General features: G+C 41.0%; 1 protein-coding gene across 2 annotated transcripts in view; it reads left to right on the forward strand.

Moving 5' to 3' along the window:
- LOC113528175 (mitochondrial import inner membrane translocase subunit tim16-like) overlaps positions 1-16,776 on the forward strand; it is a 138,611-nt gene that overhangs the window by 104,018 nt on the left and 17,817 nt on the right. For both annotated transcript variants that reach the window (XR_008303227.1, XM_034309795.2), the window contains exons 10-12: positions 14,026-14,080; positions 14,333-14,390; positions 14,560-14,705. Coding sequence is in view for 1 of the 2 variants with exons in the window: in XM_034309795.2 (XP_034165686.1) it covers positions 14,026-14,080; positions 14,333-14,390; positions 14,560-14,705 (259 nt within the window). In the remaining variant the exon portion in view is untranslated. The remainder of the gene's footprint in view (positions 1-14,025; positions 14,081-14,332; positions 14,391-14,559; positions 14,706-16,776) is intronic.

Below are 16,776 nucleotides of genomic sequence, written 5' to 3' on the forward strand. Positions count from 1 at the left end.
CACACACTTATGAAACTTATGAAGAAACAAACAACATGCATTAAAAGCCTGAAACACATTTATTTGTTTATCTATTCATTTATCCCCGGTGGTCAAATCTATCATATTTGACATATTGTGAGAAGTTTTTAGTTTTTACTATGCTGTGAGAGTAAAATCTGAAGGTATTCACAGCGTTGTGTTTGTCAAGTTATCAAATTCTGTTTGCTTATTCCAGTGGGTCCACACACACACACACACACACACACTATAGGTAAGATGCTACCTGTAGTACAACAGTGCAGGTTTTATATTTCTAAGATATTTGTGAACAGCACGGTTCTCATTCAGCCTTTCGTACACACATTAATTTCTCTCTCTACAGGTGTGTGTTTGTGTGTTTTCCCAGAGTTAGGGTAAAGGGTTAGAAGCAGACAAGTATGGACATGGTGCTTCAGTCTCTGTAGGCATAGATGTAAGTAGGTGTGTGTTTGTGTGTCACTGAAGACACTTTTTCACACTGCGCGTGATCACTTGTTCTAGAAGGCCCAGGAATGTGACTATCTGATTGTGTGTGTATGTGTGTGTGTGTGTGTGTGTGTGTGTTTGGGGAAGGGTGATGCATAGAACTATGTTCACAGTGTGGAGAAAGAGTTGAAAGATGATACTGTGGCGTCAAAATGTTTAAGCCAGCCATCAGATTGAGGGTCATTCAGTCGAGACAATGTTTTGCAATGAAGAGGCCAATGGAACTGTGAAGGCTTTCAGTAGATATTCCATATAATAAGGGTTTATTTCAAGCTACAGAGCTTTATGGTGTACAAACACTTTGGTGTTTCTGCAACACTCCTCTTAAGCATTTATAAGTTGTAATTAGGGTATTATACTTTTTTTTTATCATTTCTGTTCTTGTATTTTTGCCTTTATTCATTTTTAAAAATTATTTTACCTTCCTTTTAAAGTAAGTGTTTGCCTTATAATTGTTGTTTTTGTTGTGTATAAACAGTTTTAGTTAAATCTGAATTTTATTTAAGGAATAAAATACAGGTGTGCTGTTATAGGAAAATTATCCTACATGTGATGTGGCCTGATTATTTTCTAATATCAGCACATGCCAAAGTGTTTTATTCCTCATATTTCACATCAGTTGTCGAGTTTTTATTTATAAAAAGAACATGTCATCTATTTTAGCCATTTATAGTTACATTTAATGTTGTGGAATGTGCACGGGACAAGTTAGTTCCTATTGTCACTTATCTTATAACAGCAACAGTTGGTCCCTGACCAGCTGTTTTTTTTTTTTTTTTTTGTGAAGTTCTTGAAGAACAAAAAATGCAAACTGCAGAGCCATCTGTCCTGAAGTCTTTCCTGTGTCAGAAAACTAAAAAATATTTTTCTAAATCTCTGACTGTCTTTTCTAAATCTCTGACTATCTTTCTAAATCTCTGACTGTTAAAAAGCACTGACACTGGAAACTCCTTCCATTACTGTTAAATCAAAATCTCCTTACAGAAAACATCACCATATCAACAGTAACATGTTTTTTTAAAATCAATTTATGTGGAACATCTGTGATATAAGTCCATGTGTAAGTTGCTACTATGATTTGAATTACAGCTAGCACTACTGTCTAAGCTGCTGTTATAGAAAATATCTCAATTTAGAATTCAACAGCACTGTGGTATAATATTACTGTTTTGTTTTTTTTACATTGATTGAATTATTGACTTTTTAATATTAATATTCATAATTATTGTCTGGAGAAAAAACTGTTAAAAGTGTATTTCTCATTTGACTCCTTAATTTAATTTTTATTCCCTGTATAAAAATGTTGCTTGCTGTCTTGAATCAATGAATCACCCCTCCTTATGTATCTGAAGATTTCAGTTAAAGTTACGTAATGTATTAATGAGATATTTGGGTTTTGAATTGAATTGATGCAAATTGATTGAAGCATCACAGCATGTTTTTACAGGTTAATGGCTACAGGCCTCCCTCTTTTTTCCTCACCTATACATTGAAAGTGGTGCAGGCTTTAGCCCTCCACTGTCCTGAAATCACATGGCTTCTTTAACTGAGTTCAGGCTCTCCACTACTCAACAGTAAATTGTCCTAAAGACTGTCCCTGTCTTGTTTTGTATAGATTGTTAGGACAGATAGAGTTGTAGTGTGCTGTTAGAGCAGCACTCAGTGGACAGACTGAGGACGAGTGCTCTGTGTGTGGCACACAATAATGCATTATTAAGGCATTGATCAATACAGTACTTATTGAAATATAAAGGGAAATTTCACCATTTATACAGTTAAGTGCAAAAGTTTGCGGACAAAGAAATTTGAGTAACGAAAATGGTAAAAGTGTATGTAGTAGGATGTGTGCACTCATATTTCAGTTTCACATCATTTAAATCTATTTTATTGTAAAATAGATTGTAAAATATAGATATATGCATTTATACAATATACATTTCCCCACAGAAACCATGGGGATGCACGCAACTGCATATACCTTGAATTAAATCTGAAAGTCTACACTTCACATCTTGATCAAATCACATCTCGATTGCTTCATTTCAAATCCACTGTGGTGGTGTACAGAAGCAATATTACAAAAATTGTGTCACTGTCCAAATTCTTGTGGACCAGACTATAAATATTCTGTATGTATGTTGCAGGAATGAGGTTTTTACACTGTAGTGTATTAGCGCGCACGTAATCCTGGGCTGAATGGCTTTGAGTCTGACCTAGAATCCTTGACTCTGGAATGTGGCAAGTCATTTTGCTCATTTTAATATTCAGTGACTTCACTGGTGGAAAAACCCTGAAGTAATATTAAAAATGTGTTAACATCTTAACACTTTAAGTCACTGTTTTGTGAGTACAGTATTTGTGAATGTGAGGGTGTGTAGGGGTCTATGTCTAACATGCCTATTATCCTGTGACCTCTGGTGTTTGGTGCCTTCTTCACCTCTTTTTAAAACACTAGGTCAGGATCACAAAAGATTTGTGTGTCTTTCAAATGAGCAAAATAGCTTTTTTTTTTTTTAATGGGTGATTCTGCCCTGTGACCCAGCATGAGCAGCAATTTGAAAAGATGTGTCTCAGACAAATCACTTGTCTTTTCAGACAGCATTAGCAATAACATTAATAATGGCCACACTTCATTTGCCATCTATGACAAGCTTAGAAATCCACCAAAACAGGTAGCCATTTTCTGTTAAAAATTTATTGAATTTGTATGTTTCTTCAGTGATAAAGTCAAAAACATTAGGTTGGCTGTCACTAACACTCAGTCAAACAGGGAATCTAGACAAGCTCTATTAACTCATAAAAATAACACAACCACTATATCACAGTTTACTGCCAGTGACTGCAGAGACCTTGAGAAAACCCTTGAGTGCAGTGTCTATTTAAAAAGTGCCTATCAATGGACTTGCTGCAAATAATTAATGGTTCACCTCTATCAGGCATTATCAGTTAATGTTCACTTCAACCATCAGAATGGGGAAAAAATGTGATCTCAGTGACTCAGTGTAATTACAATAAACATTACATTTGTTTAGTGATCTCTCCAATGTTGGCTTTATTTCAGACCACAGTTTCAGGAGGATCACCCTCCAGAACCAAAGACAGCTCACAAGTCCTAAGTAGTCATCACAATTGTCTTGATAGCCCAAAGGACACTCATGACTCATGACATACTGATGAATTTAAAAGCCTTCACACATAATTATTGATGGATAATGCTGCACTCAACTTACCTCAGAAGCAGGAAGTCAGATCTCAAAGTAGAAAAAAAAGAAACATGTACACCTCCATGTTTGTGTTTTGTTACCAAGCTGGCTAGCTAACTGTGATGAGTGAAGTATATTTTCCTCCTCAAAACAGCGAACTGCATAATCACTGTTATAGATTTAACAGGCAAATATATCTGTATATTGATTTACCTAAAGCAATACTTGCATATACAGTATAACCCATTTAAAGGAAGAAGTGCTTTTTTGTTTACTGCTGATGCTATGAGCAACCATGTTGATTCCTGAATAGGAATTCCGAGTTTGGTTTCCTTGATTTTTCCTATTCGGAAGTTGGAAATTTTGTCAAAAGTTATGATATTTAGTTGAATACAGCGTAATTACATCTTGGTGTCAATTAAGCGTAACTGAATTCCTTAACTCTTAAATGTTCTTCTGTAATCATGACAGTTGTGAATTCAATTGTGAATTCATTACAGTTATGATTCAATCTTCAGTACTTTAATGCATGAAAATATCCACACTGCCTAATCAGGTTTACTTTTATATACGGTACATCCTGGTAACTACAGCATTGCTTCGGTTTTTTATTTTAAGTCTTCTTCACCTTTCCACACACTCCAATCTCCAATCTGTTCACTGTCATAAACATGTGTGAACCTGCACATTTTGAATGCCAAAACTCTATTAATCTTGGGCTTGGGGTGATGTCACTTACATTTGCTGCAAATCAATGCCCTGAGGTGCGTGTGGGACTGAGAAAGATGGAAATGGCAAGGTTATGTTTTGGGGTTCTTGTAAAAAAATATGAGGATTTATTTGTTTGCTTGTTCATTTATTTTAATAAATCTGATAATGCTATTGCCTCCAATGCCAAACCATCTGACATGGCTGGCCTTCTCTTTCTTGAGCCTCAAGCCTCATTTCAAGCCTTCTTGAAATGCCTTCCAGATGCTTGGAAGGGCAGCAGGCTGTGGATTACCAGCACCATTACAGTGTACTGCTGATTATGTCACACTGCACTGGGTTTTATAGTAAAAGGCACAGAAGCAAGAAGCCATTTGACATTTACACACCACTTTATTAACACCTGTACACCTGCTCATTTATGCAGTTATCCAATCAGCCAATCATGTGGCAGCAGCACAGTGCATAAAATCATGCAGATACATATCAAGAGCTTCAGTTAATGTTCACATCAAACGTCAGAATGGGGAAAAATGTGATCTCAGTGACTTTAACCATAGCATGGTTGTTGGTGCCAGATGAGCTGGTTTGAGTATTTCAGAAACTGTTAATCTCCTGGGATTTTCATACACAACAGTCTGTCATGCCACGCTGTCAGTCATGCCACGCTGCCTCCTTCACCTCGCGAACCCTGTCTTCCTGCACCACAGAGGTATGATGGCAAGCACGGTGAGTGCCGGGAGTTCCTTACCCAGTGCCAACTCACCTTTGAGCTCCAGCCTACCACCTACACTACGGATCGCCACAAGATTGCGTTTGTGATAACTTTGTTAGCTGATAAGGCACGAGCTTGGGCAACAGCCATCTGGCAGAGACAGGGACCCGAGTGTTCTGATTTCAAGCTGTTTATGGAGGAGATGCTTCGGGTCTTCGATCAGGCGGACATCAGTAAAGATGCAGCCAGGAAGCTCATGTCCATCCGGCAAGGAGGAAGCGTTGTAGACTATGCCATCTCGTTCCGGGCGCTTGCAGCAGTCAGCGGATGGAATGAGACTGCCCAGGTTTCAGCCTTCCACCATGGTCTGTCTGACCCCATCAAAGACGGTCTGGCCTCTATAGGATGCCCAAGCGACCTCGAAACTCTGATCTTGCATGCTATTCGTCTTGATAACAGGATTAGAGAGCGTCACCAAGTTCTGAGTTCCCCTTGCTTCACTGCCTCAACCTGGAGGCCGTCCACCTCCTCCAGTGACTGTCCAGAGCCCATGCAAGTTGGCCGTACTCGTCTCTCCGCAGCTGAAAGGGAACGAAGAAGGAGGGACAAGTGCTGCATCTACTGTGGCAAGCCTGGCCATTTCCGAGCATCATGTCCCGAGCTCTTGGGAAAAGAACCGCCCCGTCCAGCCGAGGGAGAGTTGCGACGGGGACTACCCTCTCTCCCGAACTTCCCGGCCAAGGAGTCTACATCACTGTCTCCATCTCCTGGGGTGAGTCCGTCCACTCTTGCCAGGCCTTGTTAGACTCCGGGGCGGCTGGAAACTTTATGGATGTCCACTTCGCCCGAAGAATCAATGTCCCTACGGTACCTCTTGAAGTCCCACTGTCTGTGTCTGCTCTGGATGGCCAAGCTTTAGGTGACGGAAAGGTCACCCAAGTAACTTCTCCAGTCTTTCTCCAGTCTCAAGGTCACAAAGAAGAAATATCCCTGCACCTGATTCATTCACCAGAGTTCCCAGTTATTCTAGGCCTTCCTTGGCTTACCCGCCACAACCCTCGCATAGACTGGACAGTCGTAGGCACGGTGCGGAGGAAGAATGGCGGCCCTGCTCTTTCTGACTTCTTTCAGATCCCAGTACTCTGGGGGAAATTGGGATAACTCGGTGAGATCAGGAGGCTCGGCAGGAGACACAGGAGAGCTAGCCAGGTTGTGGAATGGGGTCCTGCTTGCTATGCCTCTTGTCTGCTCTCTAGCTCTCCTGTGTCTCCTGCCGAGCCTCCTGATCTCACCAAGTTATCCCAAGTTCCCCCAGAGTACTGGGATCTGAAAGAAGTCTTCAGCAAGAGCAGGGCCGCCATTCTTCCTCCGCACCGTGCCTACGACTGTGCCATCGACTTGCTCCCTGGGGCTACCCCTCCTCGTGGCAGACTGTTTTCCCTCTCTCAGCCAGAATGCAAGGCCATGGAGGAGTACATCAAGGACGCCCTGGCCTCTGGGTTCATTCGACCCTCCACCTCACCCGCTGGGGCCGGCTTCTTCTTTGTCGGCAAGAAGGATGGGGGGCTCCGGCCGTGTATTGATTACAGGGGCCTGAACAAGATCACTGTGCGCAACCGCTATCCCCTTCCGCTGATGTCCACAGCATTCGATCTGCTCCAAGGCGCTACTGTCTTCACCAAGTTGGACTTACGGAATGCATACCACCTCGTCCGCATCCGACAGGGAGATGAGTGGAAGACTGCCTTTAACACCCCTTCAGGGCACTATGAGTACCAAGTGATGCCCTTCGGACTCACCAATGTGCCAGCAGTTTTTCAGGCCCTTATCAACGACGTCTTGAGGGACATGATCAACCAATATGTCTTTGTTTACCTCGACGACATTCTGATTTTTTCCAAGACCTTGCAGGAGCACCGCCATCACGTCCGCCAGGTTCTCCAGAGGCTGCTACAGAACAATCTGTTTGCCAAGGCCCAGAAATGTGAGTTTCATGTCCCTGAGGTCTCCTTTCTGGGTTTTATTGTATGAACGGGACAACTCCAGATGGATCCAGCCAAGACCCTGGCCGTCCGGGACTGGCCCACTCCCAAGTCCATTAAAGAAGTTCAGCGGTTCTTAGGATTTGCTAACTTCTACCGCAAGTTTGTCAGGAACTTCAGTTCTGTAGCACTGCCCATATCAGACCTCACCAAAAAGACTAGTGGATCTTATGTCTGGTCTCCTCAGGCGGAAAAGGCGTTCAGGGGCCTCAAGCATCGCTTCTGCACGGCACCCATTCTGGTCCTCCCGGACACATCGCAACCATTCGTCGTCGAGGTGAACGCCTCGGACAGTGGTGTCGGCGCAGTCCTCTCTCAACGCTCGGATGGCAGGTTGCACCCCTGCGCTTACTTCTCCCACCGCCTGAGCCCTGCGGAGTCCCGGTATGATGTGGGGGATCGGGAACTGCTCGTGGTTAAACTGGCCCTTGAGGAGTGGAGGCACTGGCTGGAGGGAGCACAACATCCATTCCTGGTTTGGACGGACCACAAGAACCTGGAGTACCTCCAGCAAGCCAAGAGACTGAATCCCTGACAGGCTAGGTGGGCCTTGTTTTTTAGTCGATTCAACTTCACCCTATCGTACCGCCCTGGCTCTAAGAACACCAAACCAGACGCGCTTTCCAGGCTATTCTCGTCCACCAACAGGGAGAGTGAAGTTGGGCCTATTATCCCTGTGTCCCGGATTGTGGCTCCTGTTTGCTGGGGTGTTGAGGAGGCCGTCCGACAAGCTCAACGCCAGGACCCCGGCCCTGGGACGGGGCCACCGGGCCTCTTGTACGTCCCTCGTCAAGCCCGGGCCAAGGTTCTCCAGTGGGGTCACTCGTCCCCTCTCACCGCCCACCCGGGAGCTCGGAGGACACTGGACTTCTTGAGGAGACGCTTCTGGTGGCCAAGCATGGAGAAGGACGTGAGGTCATTTGTCCTGTCTTGTGATGTGTGCACCAGAAGCAAGAACCCACGACAGCATCCCCAGGGCCTCCTGCATCCTCTGCCCATTCCCCGGCGTTCCTGGTCCCATGTGGCAGTCGACTTCATCACGGGCCTTCCTGACTCACAAGGTAACACTGTCATTTTGGTCATAGTCGACAGTTTCTCTAAGGCCTGCCGCTTCATACCGCTGTGCAAACTTCCTTCTGCTCTTGAAACAGCCAAACTAATATTTAATCATGTCTTCCGAGTCTTTGGTCTCCCACAGGACATTGTCTCAGACCGGGGGCCCCAGTTCTCCTCCCGAGTGTGGTGGGGGTTCTGCAAACTCATTGGGGCCACTGCCAGCCTCTCCTCTGGGTTCCACCCCCAGTCCAATGGCCAGACTGAGAGGCTCAACCAGGACCTGGAAACCACCCTGCTAGGAAACCACCCTGTTAGGACTTGGACTATCTTGGCCTCTAGAGGCCGCTATTGCTTCCGTGTTTTGTGTTTTTGTTTTGACAGCCATGTGCTTTTGTTTTTCCGTGTGCCTTGTGCCCCGTCTAGTCCTCATTACTCACACCTGTTTTCAGTTTGCCCCCTTGATTTGTTTGTGTATTTATACCCCCTCAGTTTGGCCTCTTGTCACGGAGTCTTTTTGCTGTTATGTTTAAGACTAGTAACCTCTGTTCCGTGTTCCTTACTTATGTCTTTGTGTTGTTTTTGGTACTTTGCTTTCTTGTGGACTTTTTGGACTTTGTATTTACTGTTGTTGGATCTTCTGAGCGTTTGGATTTTTGCCTCTTTTTTTTCTGATTTTTGGTTTCTTGGACTGTGCACTTTTGGATTTTTTATTTTTTTTCCCTTGTATCTTCTGAGCGTTTGGATTCTACTTTTGTTATTTTTTGGCCTTGGATGTTGGATTTTAATTAATAAACTGTTTCCTTTACTTACTCTCGCCTCACTCCTCTGCACTTGAGTCATTCCCCTAGTGGGGGTTTGCTGGATTACTACACCGGCGACCTGGGTTTGATTCCCAGCAAAACCCTAACATATTCACTCAGAAGAATAAAAAAATCTTCTACGTGAATACATAATTCATTCCTTCATCTCCAGTAACCACTTATTCCTGCTCATGGTTGTGGTTGATCTGGAGCCTACCCCAGGAACATTGGGTGTGATATGGGAATACACCTCGGAAGGGATGTTCATCACAAGGCAACATGCACACACACACACTCATTAATATCTTCACTTCAGAATGAGTAGGGACATTCAGCATAAAGAAATTCAGACATTTGTTCAGAAACAAAATAAAAGGATATAGACATTCGACATGATGAAATTGTGTATGTGTACACTGTATTTGACTCATGACAGAAGAAACAGTGCTGTGGAGAACACATCCATTTCAGACCCCGCCCCATCACTCTTGTAACCACTAATGAATATGTTTTACTTGGAATGTTTCTTAATGAACCTATGCATAAAGTCTGGTTCTGTTTTGGCACACACACAACACAATATCAGTATAAAAACTACATTAGACATGTGATGTTATTTTTCTATTGTAAATTCTGTTGAGTGGGTGATGTCTGCACTAACTGGCCAAGAAATTCATAAGCCAAACCACACACCAAAATTTATAAACGCTGTATCCTATCCACTGGCTCTTTAATCATGTTTGTTTTCACTTTGCACAAGCATCTGCATGGAGAAGTTAAGCAGACTCTTCTGGGTTAGTGTTATTTCCATGCTAAGCAGATTTGGACTATTTCTTTAATTTAAATCCATTGTGAATGGTGTGTGGGCTTTTCATGCTAGATGGGCATCTTTAGAGCTGTAATTCTGCTGGGATTGCTCTATAATGACTGGAGGTCCCAGAGTGGCCACATGTTCACTGTCACTACACAAAAAATCAAATAGAAAATTGAGCTTTAATGTTCTCTTTACAGTGTTTATGTTCTGGAAATGCCTGTGTTGAAATTAACATATGAGTCAAGGTAGTTTTTATTATCTTTCCATTTCTATAGTCACTAAATAAACACTAAAAAACAGAGTCTAATATCAGCACCAGATACAACTGTTTTCCCAAACTGGAAACCTGATTATAAACTTCAGGATGGTTAAGAGAACTAGATTCAATTGTTATTATCCATTTAATTATTAAACCAAAATAAGACCTAACAGTATAAATGTCATGATGAAATACTACCATATAAAGGATTATTGAGGCAGTATGTGTTTTAATGTGTAATTCCTCCTCCATTATCTTTTACATTACAGTCAAATTTCTTTGTTCCTTTAATTAGAGTTCAACAGGCTGCTCACATCATTTCATTGCTATGCCAGGACACTAACCTTGATATGTGTTTGGTGACTAGAATATTCACACAAATGGAGGCACTGTTTATCTGCAGGGGTGGATTGTGGGAAATTGGAACAGTGTATAAAGATTTAGTGATAACAGATGACCTGAATAGACTGTCAGAATGCTAACTCAAATAGTCAAACCTTTTAAGGCAGTGAGTTTTATTATATGTCTTCAGCAATATAATGCTTTTTTTTTGCCATTATTCATCACTTATGATGTATGATCTTTGATATATGCCGTGTGCCCAACAGAACCACAGCTTTCCTCTGGGAACAGCCCCATGGTAGTCTGAGTGCCATGAAGCAACCCCTTCGTGCTACATATCTGTCCTTTTTGGAAGAGGAAGTAACTGCAGTTGCAGAGCTGTCATGGTTGGCTCCCACACCACCTGTGAAACTTAATTTACAATAGACTGATAAAGTGGGTTATGGAGCATACAGTCCAGAACACCATTCACTCTGTCCATTTTCACACACTTTAATGGACACACCCAAAATCAGTCATAAACCAGTGTGATAGTAAGTTGACATTAGACAAATATTGAAAGAGTTACAAGAGAGATTAAAAAAAAAAGACAGCTAAACTTTGTTGGTTTACATGTCCCTCTAATGGGAGCATGTAGTGGCTGTAGTGCATTGCCCAGATGAGTGGCTCCAGTTTAAGAGCTTATGGCATTTATGTGGTGTGTGTGAAAGCTGCCCATGAGATGATAAGCATCATGCTGTGGTCTGCTAGGAGCTGTGCTGGTCAGGCATAATACTGTGCTTGGTCAGGCATACTCAGCTGCTTTCTGCACACACACACACACACACACACACACACACACATATCTCTCATCTACCTGTCCACCTATCTGTCTCCTCTTCCTCATTCCACCTGCGTATCTCCTGCATTATCATCGTTATGACACACATGCTGACACCTGGTAGATTATTGTGTATAATAATTTAATCAGGTGGTTTATAATCATCATGAAAGTAATTAACTTCATCTAGTGGTGATGAAGTTATCTGTCATTTTTTGAAGATTTACTGAAGGCTCTGTTTCTGTGACATCTCTATTAGGACAGTTCCAGTTTACTGTGTTTTCTTAACCTGCCAAACTTATTTTTTTTTCCTAATAGAAGTCCTTCAGCTCTAACAATAAACTCACACACTCAAATGCAGATGTATGCAACTTTTTCCCCATGAGCCCTACTTCCCAGGAAATGATCAGGAGGCTTTTTTGTTCTTTTATACAGTCACTTGCTAAGACTGAATCTAAGACTGCTGATTGCATTTAACATATCTCCTTCTCAGCCAGAGTGCTACTAATGGGAGAATTAGCAATCATTTTAAATGAACTGTTGAAGTGTTCCATAGGAATTTCTATATAAAAAGTCATTGATGACCCCTACTTTTAGTGTACCTGAGATTACTGATGCATTTTTCAAAAAAAAAAAGCAAAGGGGTGTCACCAAATATTAACTTTGTTTAGTTCATTAATGCTTACTACACTTTATATTAGAATTTTTATGCTGCATGTTTGTGGGGCTTTCTGCCTTCAGTCTTGTCTTCAGTAAGTGAAAAGCATGCTCTATTGGGTTGAGATCAGGCGACTGACTTGGCCATTGAAGAATAGTCCATTTTCTTTCCTTCAAAAAGTCTTGAGTTGCTTTCGCAGTATGTTTAGGGTCATTATCCACCTGCACTGTGAAGCAGCGTCTTATCAGTTTTGTAGCATTTGGCTGAATGTGAGCAGAGAGTATAGCCCTATACACCTCAGAATTCATCTTGCTACTTCTGTCAGCAGTCACATAATCAATAAACACCAGTGAGCCCGTTCCATTGGCAGCCATACATGCCCATGCCATAACACTGCCTCCACCATGTTTGACACATGATGTGGTATACTTTGGATCATGAGCTGTTCCTTTCTTTCGCCATACTTTTCTCTTCCCATCATTCTGGTACAAGTTAATTTTGGTTTCATCAGTCCAAAAAATCTTATTCCAGAACATGGAAGGCTTTTTTCGATGTTTTCTGGCAAAGTCTAATCTTGCTTTCCTGTTTTTGAACGTTATCAGTGGTTTGCACCTTGTTGCAAACCCTCTGTATTTACATTCATGAAGGCATCTCTTGATTGTAGATTTTGACAATGATACACCTACCTTCTCCAGAGTATTCTTGACTTCTGTTGATGTTGTGAAGGGGTTTTTCTTCACCAAGGAAAGGATTCTGCAATCATCCACTTTAGTTGTCTTCTGTGGTCATCCACACCTTTCGATGTTGTTGAGCTCACCAGTGCTTTCTTTCTTTTTAAGAATGTACCCAACTGTTGATTTGGCCACACCTAAGGTTTTTGCTATCTCTCTTATAGATTTATGTTGTTTTTTCAGCCTAATGATGGCCTCCTTCACTTGCATTGAGATCTCCTTGGACTTCATATTGGTAGCTCCAGTCGAACAGCTGCCAAATGCCAACTCAATACCTGATATCAACTCCAGACCTTTTATCTGCTATATTTGTCTTGAAGTAACAAGGGAATGGACCGCGCCTGGTCAATTAACTTCTTGTCAGGCGATTGTCCAAATACCTTTGAGCCCCTGAAAATGGAAGTAAAATGGCTGTAAATCCTAAATGATAAATGTCATATTTTTCTGGAACCTCTTAAAATAAAGCTGAAAGTCTACACTTCGATTACATCTTGATTGTTTTATTTCAGATCCATTGTGGTGGTGTATAAAAGCAAAATCGCGAAATCACAAAAAAGGCAAAATCACAAAAACTCTGTCCTTGTCCAAATACTTCCAGACCTGACTGTGTACTGTGTGATTATATCACTTTGTCCAAATTACCTTTGAGCCCCTGAAAATGGAGGTACTTTATTGAAAATGGCTGTAATTCCTAAATGGTAAATGCCATATTTTTGTGGAACCTCTTAAAATAAAGCTGAAATTCTACTCTTCGATCACATCTTGATTGTTTTATTTCAAATCCATTGTGGTGGTGTATAAAGGCAAAATCGCAAAAACTCCGCTATTGTCCAAATACTTCCGGACCTGACTACATTATATATATATATATATATATATAATGTAGGGACAACAATAGAGTTCAAACAGATGATATATATATATATATATATATATATCATCTGTTTGAACTCTATTGTTGTCCCTTGGCAGTCACACATGCGTAGTCCTCCAGCAGTAAAAAGCAGTCATGAATGTATGCCATAGTATTGGTGAACAGCTGAGGATGTGCTTGAATTCCACTCTGGAGTTCAGTAGATTGGTCAGTATGTGATTAAACATCATGAATCTGTTCTCAGAGAAAGGTTTATCATTTATGTGAGATAAGCCTCTGTTGATAAGTTTCTGAGGTCAGTTACCCTGGTACTGAGCCTGGATGGAAGCAGGTTAGAGGACAAAAATTCATTCCGATCCAGTTTTCTTAGGTGACACTCTGAACTTGAACTGAGTTTTGTTACTGCTTTCTGGAAACAAACTATGCATAATCTTTGAACAACTAGAAGTGTAGAGCTAAATAATTATTATTTGCTCCATCTTTCTTAACCCCCTAGGACTTTAATGCCATTGTATGATTCTGACTGCAGTCTCCTCATAGTGTCAGCAAAGGTCAGCCTCAATGTTTTTTTGTTCAACATTATCCCTTCTCTTTTTGAATGGCTTAATAACATAAATTATTAAATATTATTTTCCATTATTTAATATTTAAATATTTCTTTCTATATTATTATGTTTTATTATTTAAAATATTATTTGTTATTTAGTTAATTGATATCTATTAATTATTTACTGTCTACTTTCTTATTTACTTTGAACACTGTTAAAGGTATGATGGTTTATTCTTACCTTAATTTTTATCAGGGAGACAGTGTGATCGACTGCTTTGAGGTGACCACAGGCGAGCCATGCCTTTCACAAGGTTAGACTAAATTTTATATTTGAAAAAAAAAAATGAATTCAATATTTTTAACGAGAACAGACTTGTTTATAACAGTGTACTGATTGAGCATCAGCCATCTCTATATAATAGGGTTATATAATCATATTTATTAGGCTATAAGAAGTCTGTCTGTCTCATTGCATTACAGTGAGCCACTGCCTGAGCGACACATCCACACGTGGAATAGCAGTGGTGCCCAAACTGGCGCTGGACGTAAGCCGTTGCGAAGTGCTGCGGGTGATGCAGCTGACTGACAATTTCATCATCCCAATCAGCTACCAGGTGCCTCGCAAGGTAAGAGCCGGATGCTTGGCCAGTATATAAAAAGGATAGAAATTTATTTGAAGTGTTATTGGAAGCTACAGAAAAACTTAGAGTGTAAAAATAATCCAGATCAATTTATTGAAGATGCATGAATAACTTAAATATATAATTATAAAAATATAAATATATGTTTTGGCGGCACAAGGGGGACCTACACAATATTAGGCAGGTGGTTTTAATGTTATGGCTGGTCGGTATTACATAATAGCATATTTGCAATTACATTACTCATTTCTACAAAAGAAAAAAAAGTGACATTTTTACCTAGACCTTCCAAAAAAAGTTGGATGGCAAGAGATGAGCTTACCTATAGAGAATATAGTTATATAGATATATTTAGAGATTAATGTAATATACAGTCAGGTCCATAAGTATTTGGACAATGACACAATTTTCATAATTTTGCCTCTGTACACCACCACAATGGATTTGAAATGAAGTAAGCAAGATGTGATTGAAGTGTAGTCTTACTTAGAGACCTGACTGTATATTTATATAACATTTACAAAGGCAGATGCAAACTTTTGATTAAATTTTTTTTGCAATCTTTTCATTTAATTGTACATTCCTGTGACATACTGAGGTTGAAACATTATATATTTTGTCAGAAAAAAATGATTGTCAGAAAAACATCCCCCCCAAATCTGACTCAGCCACATATAAGTTATTTCAGTGTTCTTTTTAACATGGTGCTTTTGTTGTTTTGTCCACACCATACACTTACGGAGCACTTTATTAGGAACACTATACTAATACTGGGTATGGCCATCCTCTGCTTTCAAAACAGCTTCAATTCTTCATGGCATGGATTCCACAAGATGTTGGAAACATTCCTTTGAGATTCTGGTCCATGTTGACATGATTGCATCGCGCAATTCCTGCAGATTTTTCAGGTGCACTTTTATGCTGCAAATCTCCTGTTCTACCACATCCCAAAGGAGTTCTATTGGATTCATATCTGGTGACTGGGAAGGCCACTGAAGAACACTGAATTTATTGTCATGTTCATGAAACCAGGTTGAGATGGCTTCTGCTTTGGATGGCTTTTCTGCTTTTATGGTGCATTATCATGCTGGAAGTAGCCATTAGAAGATGGCCATGAAGGCACATGGTGAGCAACAATACTCAAGTAGGCTGTGGCATTCAAGCAATGATTGATTGGTATAGTGGGCCCAAAATGTGCCAAGAAAACCTTACCCACACATTACACCACCTCCACCAGCCTGGACTGTTGACACAAGGCAGGATGGGTCCATGGATTCATGTTATTGGTGCCAAATTCTGACCCTAACATCTGTATATCTCAGTAGAAATCGAGATTCATCAGACTAGGCTACGTTTTTAGTCTTCAACTGTCCAGTTTTGGTGAGCCTGTGCCCACTGCAGCCTCAGCTTTCTGTTCTTGGCTGACAGAAGTGGAACCCGACGTGGTCTTCTGCTGTTGTAGCCCATTCACCTCAAGGTTCGACATGTTGTGCATTCTGAGATGCTTTTCTGCTACCACAATTGTACAGAGTGGTTATCTGAGTTACTGTAGCCTTTCCGTCAGCTCGAACCGGTCTGGCCATTCTCCGTTGACCTCTCACATCAACAAGATGTTTCCGTCCACAGAACTGCCACTCACTGGATGTTTTTGCTTTATTGCACCATTCTGAATAAACTCTAGTGACTGTTGTGCATGAAAATCCCAGGAGATCAGCAGTTTTAGAAATACTCAAACCAGCCTGTCTGGCACCAACAATGGTCAGAATGACTGAGATCACATTTTTGCCCATTCTGTTGGTTGATGTGAACATCATTACCCAAAGCTGCTGGCCCATACCTGCATGATTTTATGTATTGCACTGCTGCCACACATGACTGACTGATTGGATTAAAATTAGATTAGAATTGTATGAAGGAGTAGGTGTAAAGGTATTCCTCAGTGAATGTATATGTATGATTATCTTTTGAAAAGAGAGTCTGCATGGAAACATAGGCTTCATAAATCAAAAAAAATTAATACACAAACAAAAATGCATAGTCAGAATGTATCTGTGTG

The sequence above is a fragment of the Pangasianodon hypophthalmus genome, chromosome 13 (genome assembly GCF_027358585.1).
Source record: "Pangasianodon hypophthalmus isolate fPanHyp1 chromosome 13, fPanHyp1.pri, whole genome shotgun sequence".
Lineage (NCBI taxonomy): Eukaryota > Metazoa > Chordata > Actinopteri > Siluriformes > Pangasiidae > Pangasianodon > Pangasianodon hypophthalmus.